Genomic DNA, 15374 nt, shown 5'->3' with positions numbered 1-15374 from the left:
ACGATTTCCCTAAATCCTAATTTTTTTAAAGATTTTTTTTTATTTATTAGAGAGAGAAAGTTCATGGCGGGAGAGAGGGGGATGGCGGGGAGGTAGGGACAAGCAGACTCCATGCCAAGCAGGGAGCCAGACGCGGGACTCGATCCCGGGACCCTGGAATCATGACCTGAGGGGAAGGCAGATGCTTAACTGACTGAGCCACCCAGGCGCCCCTCACACAGTGTATTAAAAAGACGTGTACTCCAGGGTTGACATTTAATAAAATCGATCAACTCTCCTGCTTTCTCAAGGTCGTTCTCACGTGCAATGATTAAAATGACCACTAGTATAGTCCAGGGTCCCTGCCTCTTTTCGTGGTAAGATGCATGTGGTTTCACCATCATTACTTTTCTACCATCAGTTGCATCGCCAACAGTGGGAAGGGCAAATCACGTCTTCAAATCATCATGAGAATAGTTGTGCCCTCACGGGCCCCCTGGAAGAGTCTTAGGGAAACCTTGAGGGTCCACAGGCCACACCAGGAGAACTTCTGAATTATACCAACGAAAAGCAATAGACATGAAACTTAAAAATTTAATACTGAGTGAAAAGGAAGACACGAAAGCCATATACCATGAGACTCATTCCTGTAAAAGTTCATAAACAGGAAAAACTAAACTATATTGGTTAGGGGATGCATACTTAGCTGATAAAACACACCAGGGGATTTGAAGACACTTCTCAGTAATTAAGAGACCAAACAGAGAAAAATTAGCAAGGAAAATCTAAACAGAATTTAAGAGCTTACTCTGATGGCCACAGATGCAATCCCACAACCAACAATAACAGAATCAATGCTCTTTCCAGACACAGCGAATGCTCATCAAATCAGACGACACACTGCATACAGCAAGCCTCAACAAAAACAAGGAATGCTATTATGTGAACTATGTTCTTTGACTGCAATGCAATTCATTAAAAAATCAGGAACAAGGGGCGCCTGGGTGGCTCAGTTGGTTGAGTGCCTGATTCTTGATTTTGGCTCAGGTCATGATCTCGGGGGCCTGGGATCGAGTCCCAAGTCAGGCTCCCCACTCAGTGGGGAGTCTGCTTGTCCTTCTGCCTCTCCATCTGCTCTCTCTCTGAAATAAATAAATAAAATCTTGAAAAAATAAAAATCAGTAATAAGATAACTTAAAAAACCCACATTCAGAAATTTTTACAGTATCCTCTTAAAGGGCTCACAGGTTAAAGAAGAAATCCTAACAGAAAACGGAAAATATTAGGACTGAGTAATAAAAACGCCACGCATCCAAACGTGTGAGGTGAGCTAAAATCGTTATTAGAGGAGACATTTACAGTTTTCAAATGCTTTCATTAGGAAAGAGGATGAAAATTCATGACGTGAGAAGTTGGGAGGCCAGCGAGAATCCAGCCAAAGAAAATATAAGGAGTTAATGAAAGTACACCTGTTAGCAAACTAAGCTACATACATGAAGGCACATTAGAGCTCATCTCTAGAAAGGGGTCCAAAAGGTCCCCCCAAGTTACTACAGGTTCTACATCACTGCGCCTCTGCTGTTCCACTTGACCGGACTGGGGAGTCCCAACACCCAGGTCACATCCCTCGCAATCGTGGTTCCCTGCAGCCCCACTTTCTTACCAGGATTCTTTAAAGTCAAGTGCCCCAATGCCAGTCTCGGGTGGGAACGAACCCCTTCTCCACCCCCACTAACTGCACACACCACTGCTCCAAACTCCCAGCTCTGCTGGGACCTTAATGCTTCCAGAACTCGGGTCGTCCTTCTGTAAAGAGTAAAGGGGGGGCACGCTTTGAAGAGAAACTCAGACATCATTCGGGGTCCCTGAGTTCAGCTGGAAAAAAAAAATCAAACTCAATAAAAGACACCTGCAAAGTCTTCGAATCATCTGGAGGAATGGCCACAAATGAACGGAAGTGACTTTTCTTCGATTCCTTCTCTTTGGCCCACAGCCGCCTTCCCTTTTTGTATTTCCCTTCTCTCTCCGCCTTGCAGAAAGCCACAAGGTCCAAAGCAGGAAGTCAACGGGGAAGGGGCTGGCAGGAAGAGCCCCGGCTTCCTTCCACACTGCAGTCCCCCAACCCCGGTGCAGTCACATTTCCAGACCCAGGCGGCACCCAAAACTCACCCCCCCACCAAATCTGAGCCGTGAGCTCCTGATCGGACGCATCGTGCTCCCTCACTCCGCAGGCGGGGCTGGGTGCGGTGCCCCACGCACCTTGTGGCGTGGTCTCGGCCGGTCCCAAAACTGCTCCCCTGTGATTTGTCCTTACCAGCAGTTTCTCCTCCCCAGACCTCTTCCTTTCTCAAGCTGCCTTCCCAACCCTTCTGCCCCTTACTCCGTTGCGCCTGACCTCACGGAGGAAAAACAAAAATGAGAGGCCATGAGGCTTGACCATGCCTACTTTAGCAAAGTTACGGAAGGTTACGGAAGAACTACTCAGTTCTCAGAGCTTCCCCTGGCTAGCTCCCTTCTAGCAGAAAGATTCCGGCCCTAACATGACCTTCTCGAGGAGACCTTCGTGGGCGCATTTGTGGGTCATTCCCCTACTCACTCGATCCCACAGCCTGGCTTCCCTTCCTTATAGGGTGTATCAGGAAGCAGGGACCTGGCCTGTCCTATTCCCCACACCCTCCCCAGCACCTAGAACACAGGTGTTCAGGAATAGTCGCTAACAATGCTAATTTCCAAGGGAAAACTGGCCCAGAAAGAAACTCTGCAGAAGTTCTGAGCTGCACACCCTTCAGAAAAACCCAACCACTCTTCTCCAAATGCGGACCAGTACAAAGTCATCTCTTCTCTCTGCTTCTTTTCATTCTACGTCGAAGTTTGCGATCGCCTCCTTTAAATTGCTGCACCTGCGTTTAAGAGCCCCTCAAACCCATGTTGCTGTTCTAGAGCTTTCCAGCATCTGACTGGCGTCTTTCCGCTCGCCCTCGTCACCCCGCCCCCACCCTGGTACGTTCAATCATTTCTTCCACACGGTCAGCGGCACGTCCGTGCAACGCGCGTGTCAGTCACTAACCACAGGACAACCCACAGTCCGCTCCGAACAGTTTCCTCTGAAAAACCTCAGTGTCCCTGTTCCCCACCTCCCCACGCTGGGGACCCCTGTACTTGCACTCAGGCTGAACCCCCAGCGCTGGCTCCATGGCACACTCCTGGACACATGCGTGCCACCAGCATCCTACTGCTCGTGCAACTCTCACCCCGGCCCCCGATGTTTCTCCCCGTCCTATCACATCCCCGTGAACCCCCCCAACAGGTCTCCAACTGCCACGTTCATACGCTCAACTGCGGATCAGATCATGCACAGTTATATGTGTGATGATGTAAGGCGGGGCGAGACTCGGGACAATCGGTCTCTAAAACACACGGCGACTCAGGGCAGAGCACCCAACCGGGTGGGTGCTCCCCGCTCTCGCCTACTCGGCCCGTCCATGTCAGTTACACGAATTCCGTGTCAGTTACACGAATTCCCAGCACGACAGTGGGGCTACTCACATAGATCAGTCCCGAGTAGTAGCGGTCCTTCAGGTTGTGTAACACAGAAGCCTCGTTCAAGCACGTCAATTCTGCCATGTCCTCCACCTTGGAAAACTTGGGCGGGTTCATCTTCTGGATATCGTCTTTGTTGACCATCGCCTTCTTCCCGTTCTCTGCCAGTTCCACCATAACCTCATCTCCCCGCTCTTCCTTGATGCTCGCTGCCTCAAAACCATGGCGCTCGGACGGAATCCACACAAGCTTTTTTGCCGTCCAGTCAGCCTGGGTGGCAGGGTTGTAGATGACCGCCCTGTCCACAAAGAGGTACCTCTCCGGGTCTTCGAGTCCAGCTCTCTGGGCCATTGTAAACAGGAGGAGTCAACGACAATTGTCTCTAGGAGAAGAGGAGGAGGACAGGGTTAGAGGTTCAGAAACATACCACGATGCGCAGATTTTCACTCTTGGCAGGGGTTTAAGAGAGAACCTTTCCGTCGAGGAGCAGGGGTGATGTGCTTCCCCGCTGCGCTAACCGAGTGTCCCGGGTGAATTTCGGGGCTGACCGCAAATCGTGCCCATGGTGGGCTAAAGACCATGCAAGGCGCGCCCTCAGTTACCGAGGGCTGAAAAACAAGCAAGGGGGAAAGGCAGGGCTCCGGGGGGACTTTTCATCTTCTCTTGCACCCTAACCAAAATTAACCAGGGAGTTAAGAAGGCAAAGGGGACTGAGGACAAAGAAAACAAAAGTGCGAAGTAAAAGATCCAGGCGTGGCCAAGGACGGAGCTGGGAAATGCACGGCCAGGGAAGCAGAGCGAAGCCTCGGGTCTGTGCCGGCCCCCTTCTGCCTTCAGACAGGAGACTCCGAGCTCCTCGGTACAAACACCCCAAACCGTCCCCCGGGGGGCTTCTCTGGGGGCGCGAGTGGTCTCGATGCCATCAGATGATGCCATGGTGTGACCTGGCTTCCTGGGACAGCTATGCAAGCATGCTATGAGAGCTCTCCAGGCCTCACCCCTACCCTGCGGCCTCACCCCCACCGTGCAGCTGCTACCGCTCCCCGGCTCCCCTGCGGCACGCCATCATTCATCAAAACTCCCTCCACCGCCCTGCTTTCTCACCGCGGAACAGACTCCGGTGTGCCCACGCGTGCCCCTGCAGGCCATGGGGCCCAGAAGCAAACACCGAGTGTTCCCGATAACGATCTGACCCAGGCAGAAGAAAGAGAACAACTAACCTCGGCCCCGTTGAGAAACGCAGCTTCTGGGGTGTTCTCAATGACTGTGTCTCAAGACCTAACTGGTTTACTGAGCACTCGTTTGCCATTGGCCCGCCGTCTACCGCCCCAGACACGCTAGTCTCAGCTACCTCTGGTCCTATACTGACCTTCTGGATCAGATGACGGCATTTTACAGTGACCACTCACCTTTCCGAGGTGACTCAGGACTCCTGCCTCACAATATCTTTTTGGAATCTGATACCATCATTAAACACTTCTGTGATCACCCCAAATTCCAGGGTAGTACAAATCTCAGAAGCACGGTCTCCGGGACCTCATGCAAGGCCAGGCAAGAAGCCAACTGAGTATCTGTTTTGTGCTGTTCCCATCTTCCCAGCTTTTGCCGCCACCCCCCCTCCAACGGATGAGGATTCTTACTAGGCAAAACACAGAGGCTTCAACGCTAATCACGGACTAGCCCGGGGGCGCCTGGCTGGCTCAGTCAGAGGGCAAGGACTCCTGATCTCGGGGTTGTGAGTTTGAGCCTCACGTGGGGTACTTAAAAATAAAATTTTATTTTATAAAATAAAATATATTTTTAAAAAATTTTATTTATTTATTTGACAGACAGAGACACAGCGAGAGAGGGAACACTAGCAGGGGGAGTGGGAGAGGGAGAAGCAGGCTCCCTGTTGAGCAGGGAGCCCGATGTGGGGCTCGATCCCAGGACCCTGGGATCATGACCTGAGCCGAAGGTGGACACTCAACGACTGAGCCCCCAACGTATCCCCTAAAAATAAAATCTTAAAAAAAAAAAAAAAAAAAGTAGTCCCAAAGTTATTATGAAGCTCTCAGCCTGAGTCCACAAACTTCAAGCTCCATGAAGTCCCTGAAATGGTATAAAAATGGACACTTTAGAAAGCATTTGCTATAATGTAATGTGTTATAAACACGCATGGTTTTTAGGGCATGGTTCTCAGACTCTGGGGTGGGCATGGGCAGCACAGAGAAGCACGGACTGGAGCCTCTTCCCCAGAGTTTCCAATTCGGCAGGGTCTGGGGCAGAGCCTGGTAATTTGCATTCCTAACAAGTTCCCAGATGCAGCGGAGGAAGCTGGTCCTGGGACCACACTTTGAGAACCATCATTCCATGGTTTCCGGTTGCCATGGTGAGCCAATGTCATTAACAGGTATGCTGGGATAGGAAAAAAAGGGTTGAAAACCAGTGTTCTAGACTAACTCCTAACCTGATTTAAGGGCTATGCTCAGGTTTTTTAAATGATGGACTTGAACAAAACAAAAAGTCACAAAACGAAACCCCCCTAAAAAAAAATCACAGAAAGAGGTAACAATAAGACTTCTACAAATAAAAAGGCTAACACATTTTCTAACTCAACTTTTACTTGCCTTTTTAGGCATTGGCTTGGGGAGGCGGGGCTGGCAATTCAGAAAATATTCCCAGGGCACATGCACATTCTGGAAAATGGTTTCCAAGCCCATCATTACCTCTAGGGACTGGCTTTCGTAAGACTATTAACACACTTTCTGTCTTTCCAAACTTATACTTTGTAAATCTGCTCAGAAGGGAGGCCTGGCTCTGAGGTGGGAATCGTCCTAGATAAATCTAGACACGGACAACAGGACACGCATTCCGCCTCTACGATGGATGGCCTTCTAAAAGAGAAAACATCCCGTGGTCACAAAAGATGGTAACAAGTTACTCTCGTCATTAACATGTAGGGACTGTTTATCTCACACGACACCTCGGAAGAGGTCTTGTTACCAGCAGGCGTGCGCACACACATTTCTTTAATTTTACATTGGGCATGTAATTATATGCTTAAATTTCGTGGACGGCTATAAATTAGAGCAGCTCAACAGGTCATTTCTGCGGCAGGCTTTAAAAAAAAAAAAGTAAATGATACATTTAAAAATTAGTTCACCAAATTGGTACATTTAAAATATATCGGTATTTTTTTCTAGGTGAGGAAATTCTTGTAATTTCAGGGAAAGAAACCAACAGGTCGCAAAAAACCTAACTGCAAAATGCTCCCGCCTTTGTTGGGGGGAGAAGGGGAGAATTACACATGCATGTGCTTTTTTTTTTTTTTTTTAAAAAGGAATAGATAAATAAATAAATAAATAAATTAATTAAATAATATTTTTTAAAAGGAACAGACAGTCATTGGGTCTCCACTGGGTGGTGAAATTACAAATTACTTTTACTTTTTACTTTTCCAGAGCTTTCTATGACTGATCAGACACTGAGAGGACAGCTTCCTGTTCCTGACTATCTGGTGAGCACCTAGATGGCTCCTGGGTCCTCTTGGGATTGCGGGGGACCTCCACCTCCGGACCAAACCTCACATGCATGGTCCCCACCCCCACAGTAAGCCTCAACTTCTCCACAACCAAACACCTACCCCTCCTTCCCATCCTGCCCCAAATGCCACCCTGAGGAGTTCTTTTCAGGTCTGGTTTGATAGAGTTCGGGATGCCCATGAAGAGGTTTCCTTCACTTTAACTCTTCACTTGTGATCGCCCGATATGCGGTATTTTTTCCATGCCATTGTACACGCGGTACCCGAGCTTGATAATGCCAGTGTTTAACGGTGAGCCACTCCCAAATGCCTCACTTTACACCATGGTGGTGGTGGGGGGGGATATCACGATTTTAAAAATAGTGAATACTGTTCTGTATCATTAATTATGGGCAGGCACTATTCTAAGCAGTTTACCTTCACCAACTCGGTCCTCCCAACAGCCCTGTGAGGCACGTACTATTAATATCTCTAGTCTACAGATGAGGAACCCAAGGTAGAGAGAAAGCCTGTAGCCAGCCCAAGGTCACGGAGCTCACCAGCGGCAGGGCTGGGCTAACCCCAGAGTTCCGGCAGGAATGCAGGCTACAGCAATGGTAGGTGAGGCAGGGAGTGGATTTTGCAGGGCGTGGAGTGCTCCCTGCTGCCTCTCCACTAAATAAAAATCCTATCGATTACGGTTCCAAGAATAAGAATGGAGGCTCAGCATCGAACACACCAGCACCATCTGGCAAGGGTTTTACATTTAATAGAAAAAACACCTCTATATTGGAAGAAAGGGAGTAAACAGCAAGGTCTTTGCTGCAGAGGGAAAGATAATCTGAAGGTTTTTGGTGTCATCTGAAATGAGCGTCTGATTATAGCTAAGTCATTCATGTGTCTAGGAAGGAGCCCCCTACAGAGCCAGAGCCCATCCCCTCCATTGGTTTTGGACACACCCTGGGGCTCTGTTCAGGCCCCTCTACAGCCAATTTTTTTTTTTTTTTACTTCCAGTGAAATGCCACCAGGGAAACTTCTCTGCTGCCTCCCAGCATCTACTATGGGTACCGAGAGGGGAAAACAACCCAATTTTGTGAATATCTTGTGTATAACTAGCCAAACAAAAATGATGGATCAATTATCCACGACAGCGCCACCCTCTGTAACAGAGCAACTACACGGGAATCGTCCCAGTGGGTTTACCACCACCACTGCGGTCGCTCAAGACGACAGGGACCTGCAAACCTATTCATCTACCCAAATTCATCTCAGCCAAAAGAGCGCGCGCACCCCCCCCCCCCCAAACGCTGAAGGGCACCATCTCTCAGGGAACATCTGCAGGCTGGGTTAAAATATTTCCAAAATGTGGACCCAAGGCCAGGAATTTCAGTCCCTCCTATAGGATGAAAAGGACACAGCCCTGGGAAGCACTGGGTCTCCCCCCCCCCCCCGCCGCCCCCCAGCAATGTGCCCTTCAGAATTCCGTCCATCTGCTCTCCCACCAGTCTGTCTTCATTGTGATGATTTCCCTAAGGAGCCCAAATAAAAAGCCAGCCTCTGGGGTCACATCCCTCCACTGCCGAAGCTCGGGCCGCATATCGCACAATGACAGCATGGGCCGTGTCCAGATAAGGACGGGCAAGAACCAAATTTAAGATGCACAGAGTCGAGTGATGCATCAAATAAAATGGCCACTTTTCCAGAATCCGAGACAGACAGGGCATACTTGAACGTCAAAAGCGCGGGACTACAAGAATACTCGGTTGGGGCAGACCGAGAAAGGAAATAAAACAATAAACAGATGAGAGTTTCCCAGACTGAGAGACTATGGAGAACGATGAAGCCCGACTCAAAGAATCCTCACTTCCAACATTAAAAAAAAAAAAAAAACCCAAACCCCAAAACCAAAATCTCGGCAAAGCCGAGGTATTACATTTAGTATATTATATTATTCAGCGAAAACAGCAGCCTTTGTTCGGCTGGCAGGCTGGATCTACCCCGCCTGCTCTCCCCTACCCCACCCCACCCCACCCCCTTGCATCCACCGCAGTGGGCTCACAGGGAGCCGCAGAGGCCCGAAGGCACAGATAACGGTCACAGGCAGAGGCCACGCCAGCCCAGCCTCACCGGCGGAGTCCAGACCCGCCGCGTCGCCAGTCTCCGTCCCCAGGCCCCGCCGCCCAGGCCGGCCAGGCTGGGGGCCTCCCGGGTCCCTGGGCCGCACCCGCCCACCGCGGGCCCACAAAGCGCCCGCCAACGCCACGACTCCGCCGCTCCCACTTCGCCCCGACCCCATTCCAGTCCCATTTCACGGGATCAGGGTGTGACCCCAGCTGCAGAAGGCCAGCAAGGGAGTCCGCGGCGAGCCGTGCCCGGATCGCTTACACAATAAAGGGATCCCGAGGCGAGGGCTGACCCTCCCCCCCCCCCCCCCGGCCTGGCCGCCCTGCCGCAGCGCGCCCCCGCCACATTTCCCGCCTCGCCCCCCCCCCACCCCGCCCGGGCCTCGCCGGGCGTCCGGCCCCGGACTCCGGCGGCCCCCGCCGCCCTCCCGCCCCCAGCTCCTCCGGAGGCCACCTTCCGCGCGCCGGCGGCGGCTCGGACCCTCGCCCGCCGCGCGCTGCTCGGCCGTGCGGAGGAGCCCCTGCCCTCCGGTCCCCCCACCCCACGGGGACGGCAGCGCCGCCCGCCTTGCCAGCCCTGAGAACCCCCGACCGCGCCCGGGCTGCCCGGCCGGCCGAACCCGCCTGGGAACCCACCCAGGGGCCAGCCCTTCCTGTCCGGCGCCCCCCACCCGCACCCGGGGCGCGCTTCCCAGCCCGCCCCGGGGCTCCCTCCCCTCCCGGGAGCCCCGAGACCCCCACCAGGGCACTAGGCCTCCCCATCCCCCGCGCCCCCACGGACCCGACACGCCGAGGGCCAGGTCCCTGCATGCCCACCCCACCCCCCCCATCTCCATCCCCAGCCCCCAGAGGTCGTCCCCCAGCACACCCAGGCCCTGATCCCTGCAGGGATCTCAAGCTTCAGGACCCCATTCCCCGTCCTTCCAGAGGTCTCTGCACCCGCTAGGGTCGGTTACCTACCCCGCTTCCCTCCCCGGGGTCGGTCCCCGCACGAATCTCCCGCCCCGCAGTCAAGCCCTCCACGCAGAGCCGCCCGGGCGTCCCCGGGCTCACGCTGCGGCTCCGCTCTGCCCTCCAGAGTCCCTCCCTCCCCCGCCCCAGCCCGGGACCCTTCCCTCCCCCACCGCCGTCCCCCCGCCGGCGGCCGCGGCGCTCGAACCCGGGCAGCCGCACCTCTCACCTTCAGCCGAAGATGGTGGCGCCGGCGCACGTCCCCAGCCGCCGACCACAGAGCCGGCCCCTCAGTCCCAAACCCACCGCTGCCTCCGCCGGGCTCCTTTAGCACTGCCGCTCCGCGCCGCCCCACCCACTCCCACCCTCATTGGGCCAGCCCCACGCCCGTCACCGCCGCCCCCAGACCCACTGGTCCGTTTGCGCGCCCATCTCCAAGGGAAGACGTTAGCAACCCGAGCGAAGCTACCTTCCCGGGGGCCGCTCCCTCCACCCACCTGGAAGGACGCTCATTGGCTCCCGCTGCCCGCCCCGGCCGCCGGCGCCCCGACCTCATAGGCCGCCCCGCGTGCCCGTCATGGACACCGGGAGGTGCGGCCGGGCCGGCGGCGGGCGATTGGCCGGCGCCCGCGGAGATGGACAGTCGAGGCCGGCCGGGCGCCGGCGAGCCCGCGGGCCAGCGGCTGCGGACGCCGCGGGGGCCTCGGCCGTGCGGCCGCTGCGGCAGGTGACCCGCGGCGGGAGCCCCAAGCCGCACCCGGACGCGCCTGAGCCGGCGTCGGGCCGCCTCGCCGGCCCCTGTCCCTGCCGCAGCCGGCGTGTCCCGCAGCGGCACCGGCTGCCACTGCCGAGTCGCGGGCCCCTGGCGCTGCCTGCAGGGGCGGGGCCGGAGCGCGGTCCAGAGGCCTTACGTCACCCCCGGAGCCGCGGGGGGCGGGGGCCGCGGCTCTGCGGCTCACCTGCAGTGGGGGGGCGGGGGCGGGGCTCGCGGCGGCTCTGCCCATGCGCGCGGGCTCTGCGGGGGCCGGGGCCGCTCTCCGGCCGCCGGGGCGGCTCTCCCGCCGCGGGGTGATCGTGCCTGGTCCGCGGAGCGCCGGCGCCTTCCTCCGCTGCGGCAGTTTCGGGGTTTGCGAGGGGCGGGGACTCCCTCCCCAGGCTGCGGGCTGCGGCGGGGTTCCAGACGAGGGGCGAGCGCCTAGGACAGGAGACGTGGGGGAAAGGACTTCGCTCACCTCATTCATTCGTTCTTCCTTTCATTCATTCGTTCATTCATCACGCGGAGCTCCCTACGCGGGAGGGGCCTATGAGGAGGTTTTGCAGAGCTGTCCTCACCCCTAGGGCCTATGAGCTCCTCGGAGGCCTCAGAAAACGTTTGAGAACTGGGGGGGCTGGAGGGGGACTGGGGGGTGGGGTCAGGCTCCAAAATAAGGAAAACTGGAAAAATAAATTGAAGTCAATGAATAGTTAATAAAACATCCGCAGAAACGAGTCAGCTGCAACAGGGCTCTTATATAATGACATATAAATATAATAAAGTGTAAGTCACGAGATCAAAATGAATTATAAAACCGGCACATCATCAAAAACGTCTTCAAAAAATTTTACAGCAAAATGTAGTTATTTAATGTGGGAAATGGGTGCGCTTTAATGCGTGTGAGATGATAACATGGAAACTTCCAGTCTGGTAAAAAGTGAATAAGGAAAAAAAAAATCAGGAAATGATAAGGAAGGGTTCAGAGAAGGCTCCAAGAGGCAGTTGAGTGCAGAGTCCTTCCTGGGGAAGTCGGAGTCAGGTCCTGTGTCTGTGTGCTTTGTCCTAGTAGAGTGAATCCTGTCCCCCACCCCCACCGCATGCTGTGGGGTAAGCTGCCCCTTGTCCAGGTGTCTTGTGACTTGGCTCCATGAATTGGACTGCCCTTAATGTGGTGTGTGCATGGAGTATGAGTGAACTGTACAAAATACCAGAGTGATATTCCTCCTCTGAATCTTTAGGTGTGTTCAGAGAGGACCAAAGACTCCGTCTCTAATCGGTCTCAGCTTTGTCGGCCACTGGACATTTCCCCATGTGGTGTTCCGGGTCGACAGCATCCATTCCATCCACACACACACAGCCCTGTTAGCCGCCAACTCCAGGGGTGCTCACAATTTGAAAACAAGCCCTGGATCATCAGAGAGGGCAGGAAACTCACCAGAATTAAACATCACAAAGATGTTAGTCTTAAGGAGAAACCAGCCATAAAGAGAATGTCTGCAAATGTATGTCTAGTCCTGGTGACACTCCCAACACTTGGGCCCGATGTTTTTAACAGCCTGATGGAAATCTCTACCTGGATGAAAGGGAAATTGCAAAGCAGCGAGCCTCATACCTCTTTTCTTCCCATTTACACTTCATCCCGTCACCCAAACTCACCCTCTCCTCAACTTCCTTTGTCTGTTAATGAAACCAGCCTTGAAACCCCTGATTCCTTTGTCTCCAATGGCTCCAGTATTCTGTCCCTCTCTACGTCCATAATCCAGCCAGCCAGGCTCCTCTGAGTCTCACCCCACGGAGATCTATCCCAGAATCTGCTGCTATTTGGATGAGGAAGACATAGGATTTTTGAACCAGGTAAACTTGGCTTTGAATCCATCTCTGCCATTATTGGTTGTTGAAACTTAGACCAATTCCTTACTGTCATCTTTAAAAAGGGGATGGGGTGCCTGGGTGGCTCAGCCATTAAGGGTCTGCCCCCGCATCTGGCTCCCTGCTCAGCGGGAAGCCTGCTTCTCCCTCTCCCACTCCCCCTGCTTGCGTTCCCTCTTTCACTGTGTCTCTGTCAAATAAATAAATTCTTAAAAAAAATAAAAATAAATAAAAAGGGGATAGGAATGGAGACCTCAAAGACTCATTCAAATAGATATTAACAGGATGATGTAGTGGGGAGGGGAAGAGGCATCAAGAAATACAATAGACTGAAACTTGTGTCTTAGTCTACAAGTTCATTTACAAGTGAGAGAGGTCTTTCTCCATAATAATTTTTCCTAGGCTGCTTTGCCCCCAAAAGAGAAAGTTCACAGACCATTGTTTTGCACAGTCTAGGTCATAAGTCCAAACTCATTCCCTCTGGGTGGTTCCAGCCCGTGAGCCTGTTTTGTTCTAAACTGTTTTGTTCCATCTGCACAGGGCTGATATGAAGCATTTTTTTTTATTTGAATGAATTCCAACATTTGCAAATCAAGAACTATCTAACACCATTAGCCGGCAGGGAGACGCAAACCAGAATCATAAGGAGATACCACTTCCCGCCCACCAGAATGACTAGAATCAAAAAGGCAGACAATACTAAATATTGGTGAGGACACAGAGACATGCGAACGCTCAGTCGTTTCTGGGGGGAATAGAAAATCGTGCAGGCACTCTGAGAAATCATTTGCCACTTAAAAAAAAAAGATTCTATTTATTTATTTGACAGAGAGAGACACAGCAAGAGAGGGAACACAAGTAGGGGGAGTGGGAGAGGAAGAAGCAGGCTTCCCACTGAGCAGGGATCCCTGTGCTCTGTGGGGCTCGATCCCAGGACCCGGGGATTATGACCTGAGCCGAAGGGAGATGCTTAAAGACTAAACCACCCAGGCACCCCTACTTGCCACTTTCTTTTTTTTTTTAAGATTTTATTTATTTATTTGACAGACAAAGATCACAAGTAGGCAGAGAAGCAGGCAGAGAGAGAGAGGAGGAAGCAGGCTCCCTGCCAAGCAGAGAGCCCGATGCGGGGCTCGATCTCAGGACCCTGAGATCATGACCTGAGCTGAAGGCAGAGGCTTTAACCACTGAGCCACCCAGGTGCCCCTACTTGCCACTTTCTTAAAAAGTTAACTATAGGGGCACCTGGGTGACTCAGTCAGTTAAGTGTCAGACTCTTGATTTGGGTTCAGGTCTTGATGTCCTCGTCGTCCAAGCCCCAGGCTTGACTCTGCACTGGGCATGCAGCCTACCTAGAAAAATAAAAGGAACGCAACTGTGTGGGTGAACTTTGAAAACATTACCCTCAGATGCAGACACCACATTTTGTAGGATCCCATTTATATGAAATATCTGTAAAGAACTAAACTTGGGAAATAGCATCACAGTAGTTGCCTGGGGGTGAGGGCCAGGGTGGGGAAAGGAGGGACAGCACGGGGATTAGCAGGAAATAGACATGAGGGTTCCTACTGAGATGATGAAAATGTTCTAAAATTGACTCATCGTGATGGTTGCCCAACTCGGTGAGCTTACTAAAAAAAAACAAAAAAACAAAAAAAACCCCACTGAATTTTATACTGTGAGTGACATGATTTGCAAAATAAACCTTATTAAAGTGCTTTTTTAAAAAATAGGGGGAGAAAGAGCTATCACATGAAAATCCAGATTTCCGGTTTCCCCTGAAAAATCGGAAGATCGGGAAATTGAAGAAAAATTGGGTGGTGCCTGAGCTGCCGCTCATTCTTAGACAAAGCACGTGGCCCCAGCCCTCCTCAGCCACCACGAGCCCCCGTGGTCCCTCAGAGCTGACCTGCTTTACTCAGTGACATTCTTTGCCTGGTCTTTTTAAGCATGGATAAGAGGTTTTCAGTCTTTGTTATTCCTGTTCAGGAATTTCAGGCCAGACCACTCCAGAGAGATAGAAGAGTGGTATTTTTGAGTTGAAAAGCCATTTCCCTGGGGGCACTGGCTGGCTGGGTGGGTGGAGCACTGGAGTCTCTGTCTCAGGGTCCTGAGTTTGAGCCCCACGTTAGGCGTGGAGCCTACCAAAAGGAAAAAGAAAAGAAAAGAAAAAGAAGTGTTTCCCTTATGGTGGTGAAGATGTCAGGGGTTTACATTTGAGTGTTCACAAGAGGTACGGATCGGGGTCCCTTTTCAACATGACTCCTTGGCCGGGAGTATCTTGGAGCACAAACTATTGTAATGACCACGACTCAGCTCTCCTGGGGAATAATGCCGGACGGACCTGAAGGTTCAGTGCTCACCTGTGGACATCTTCAATCAGCACGAGTAATGGGAAAACCATTGCAGAGACTCCCATGAGCTGAGAAAGGAAAAAACCTTCTAGAATTTTCTTGGGCCTCTTACACTCTGGAATTCTGAGGGGAAAGAAAAAAACCAAACGAGCCTGAAATTTCCTCATGTAAGACTTCTGTCCAATCATGCAGGATAAGCCTAAGTCAGATCTAATGTGATTTAGAAAAATGAAAGCGTGAGAGTTACTACATCCTAATGTCTTAGGGCAAGTCACACCTGTGGCAAATACTTTTTTTTTTT

At 52.4% G+C, this 15374-nt stretch overlaps 1 protein-coding gene across 8 annotated transcripts in view; it reads right to left on the bottom strand.

Moving 5' to 3' along the window:
- Nucleotides 1–10724, bottom strand: part of MYH10 (myosin heavy chain 10) — a 120640-nt gene extending 109916 nt beyond the window's left edge. For 5 of the 8 annotated variants that reach the window (XM_045984912.1, XM_045984918.1, XM_045984919.1 and 2 more), the window contains exons 1-2: nucleotides 10326–10490; nucleotides 3526–3901 (exon numbers count right to left, since the gene is read on the bottom strand). In XM_045984912.1, coding sequence (XP_045840868.1) covers nucleotides 3526–3870 — 345 coding nt within the window. In that variant the 5' untranslated portion in view covers nucleotides 3871–3901; nucleotides 10326–10490. Of the gene's footprint in view, nucleotides 1–3525; nucleotides 3902–10105; nucleotides 10126–10325; nucleotides 10492–10593 lie in introns of those variants that run through there. The other 3 variants (XM_045984913.1, XM_045984916.1, XM_045984915.1) reach the window with 3 other exon arrangements.
- Nucleotides 10725–15374: the final 4650 nt, after the last annotated feature.

This window comes from Meles meles, chromosome 18 (assembly GCF_922984935.1).
Source record: "Meles meles chromosome 18, mMelMel3.1 paternal haplotype, whole genome shotgun sequence".
Lineage (NCBI taxonomy): Eukaryota > Metazoa > Chordata > Mammalia > Carnivora > Mustelidae > Meles > Meles meles.
This window is presented reverse-complemented; position numbering and strand designations above follow the sequence as displayed.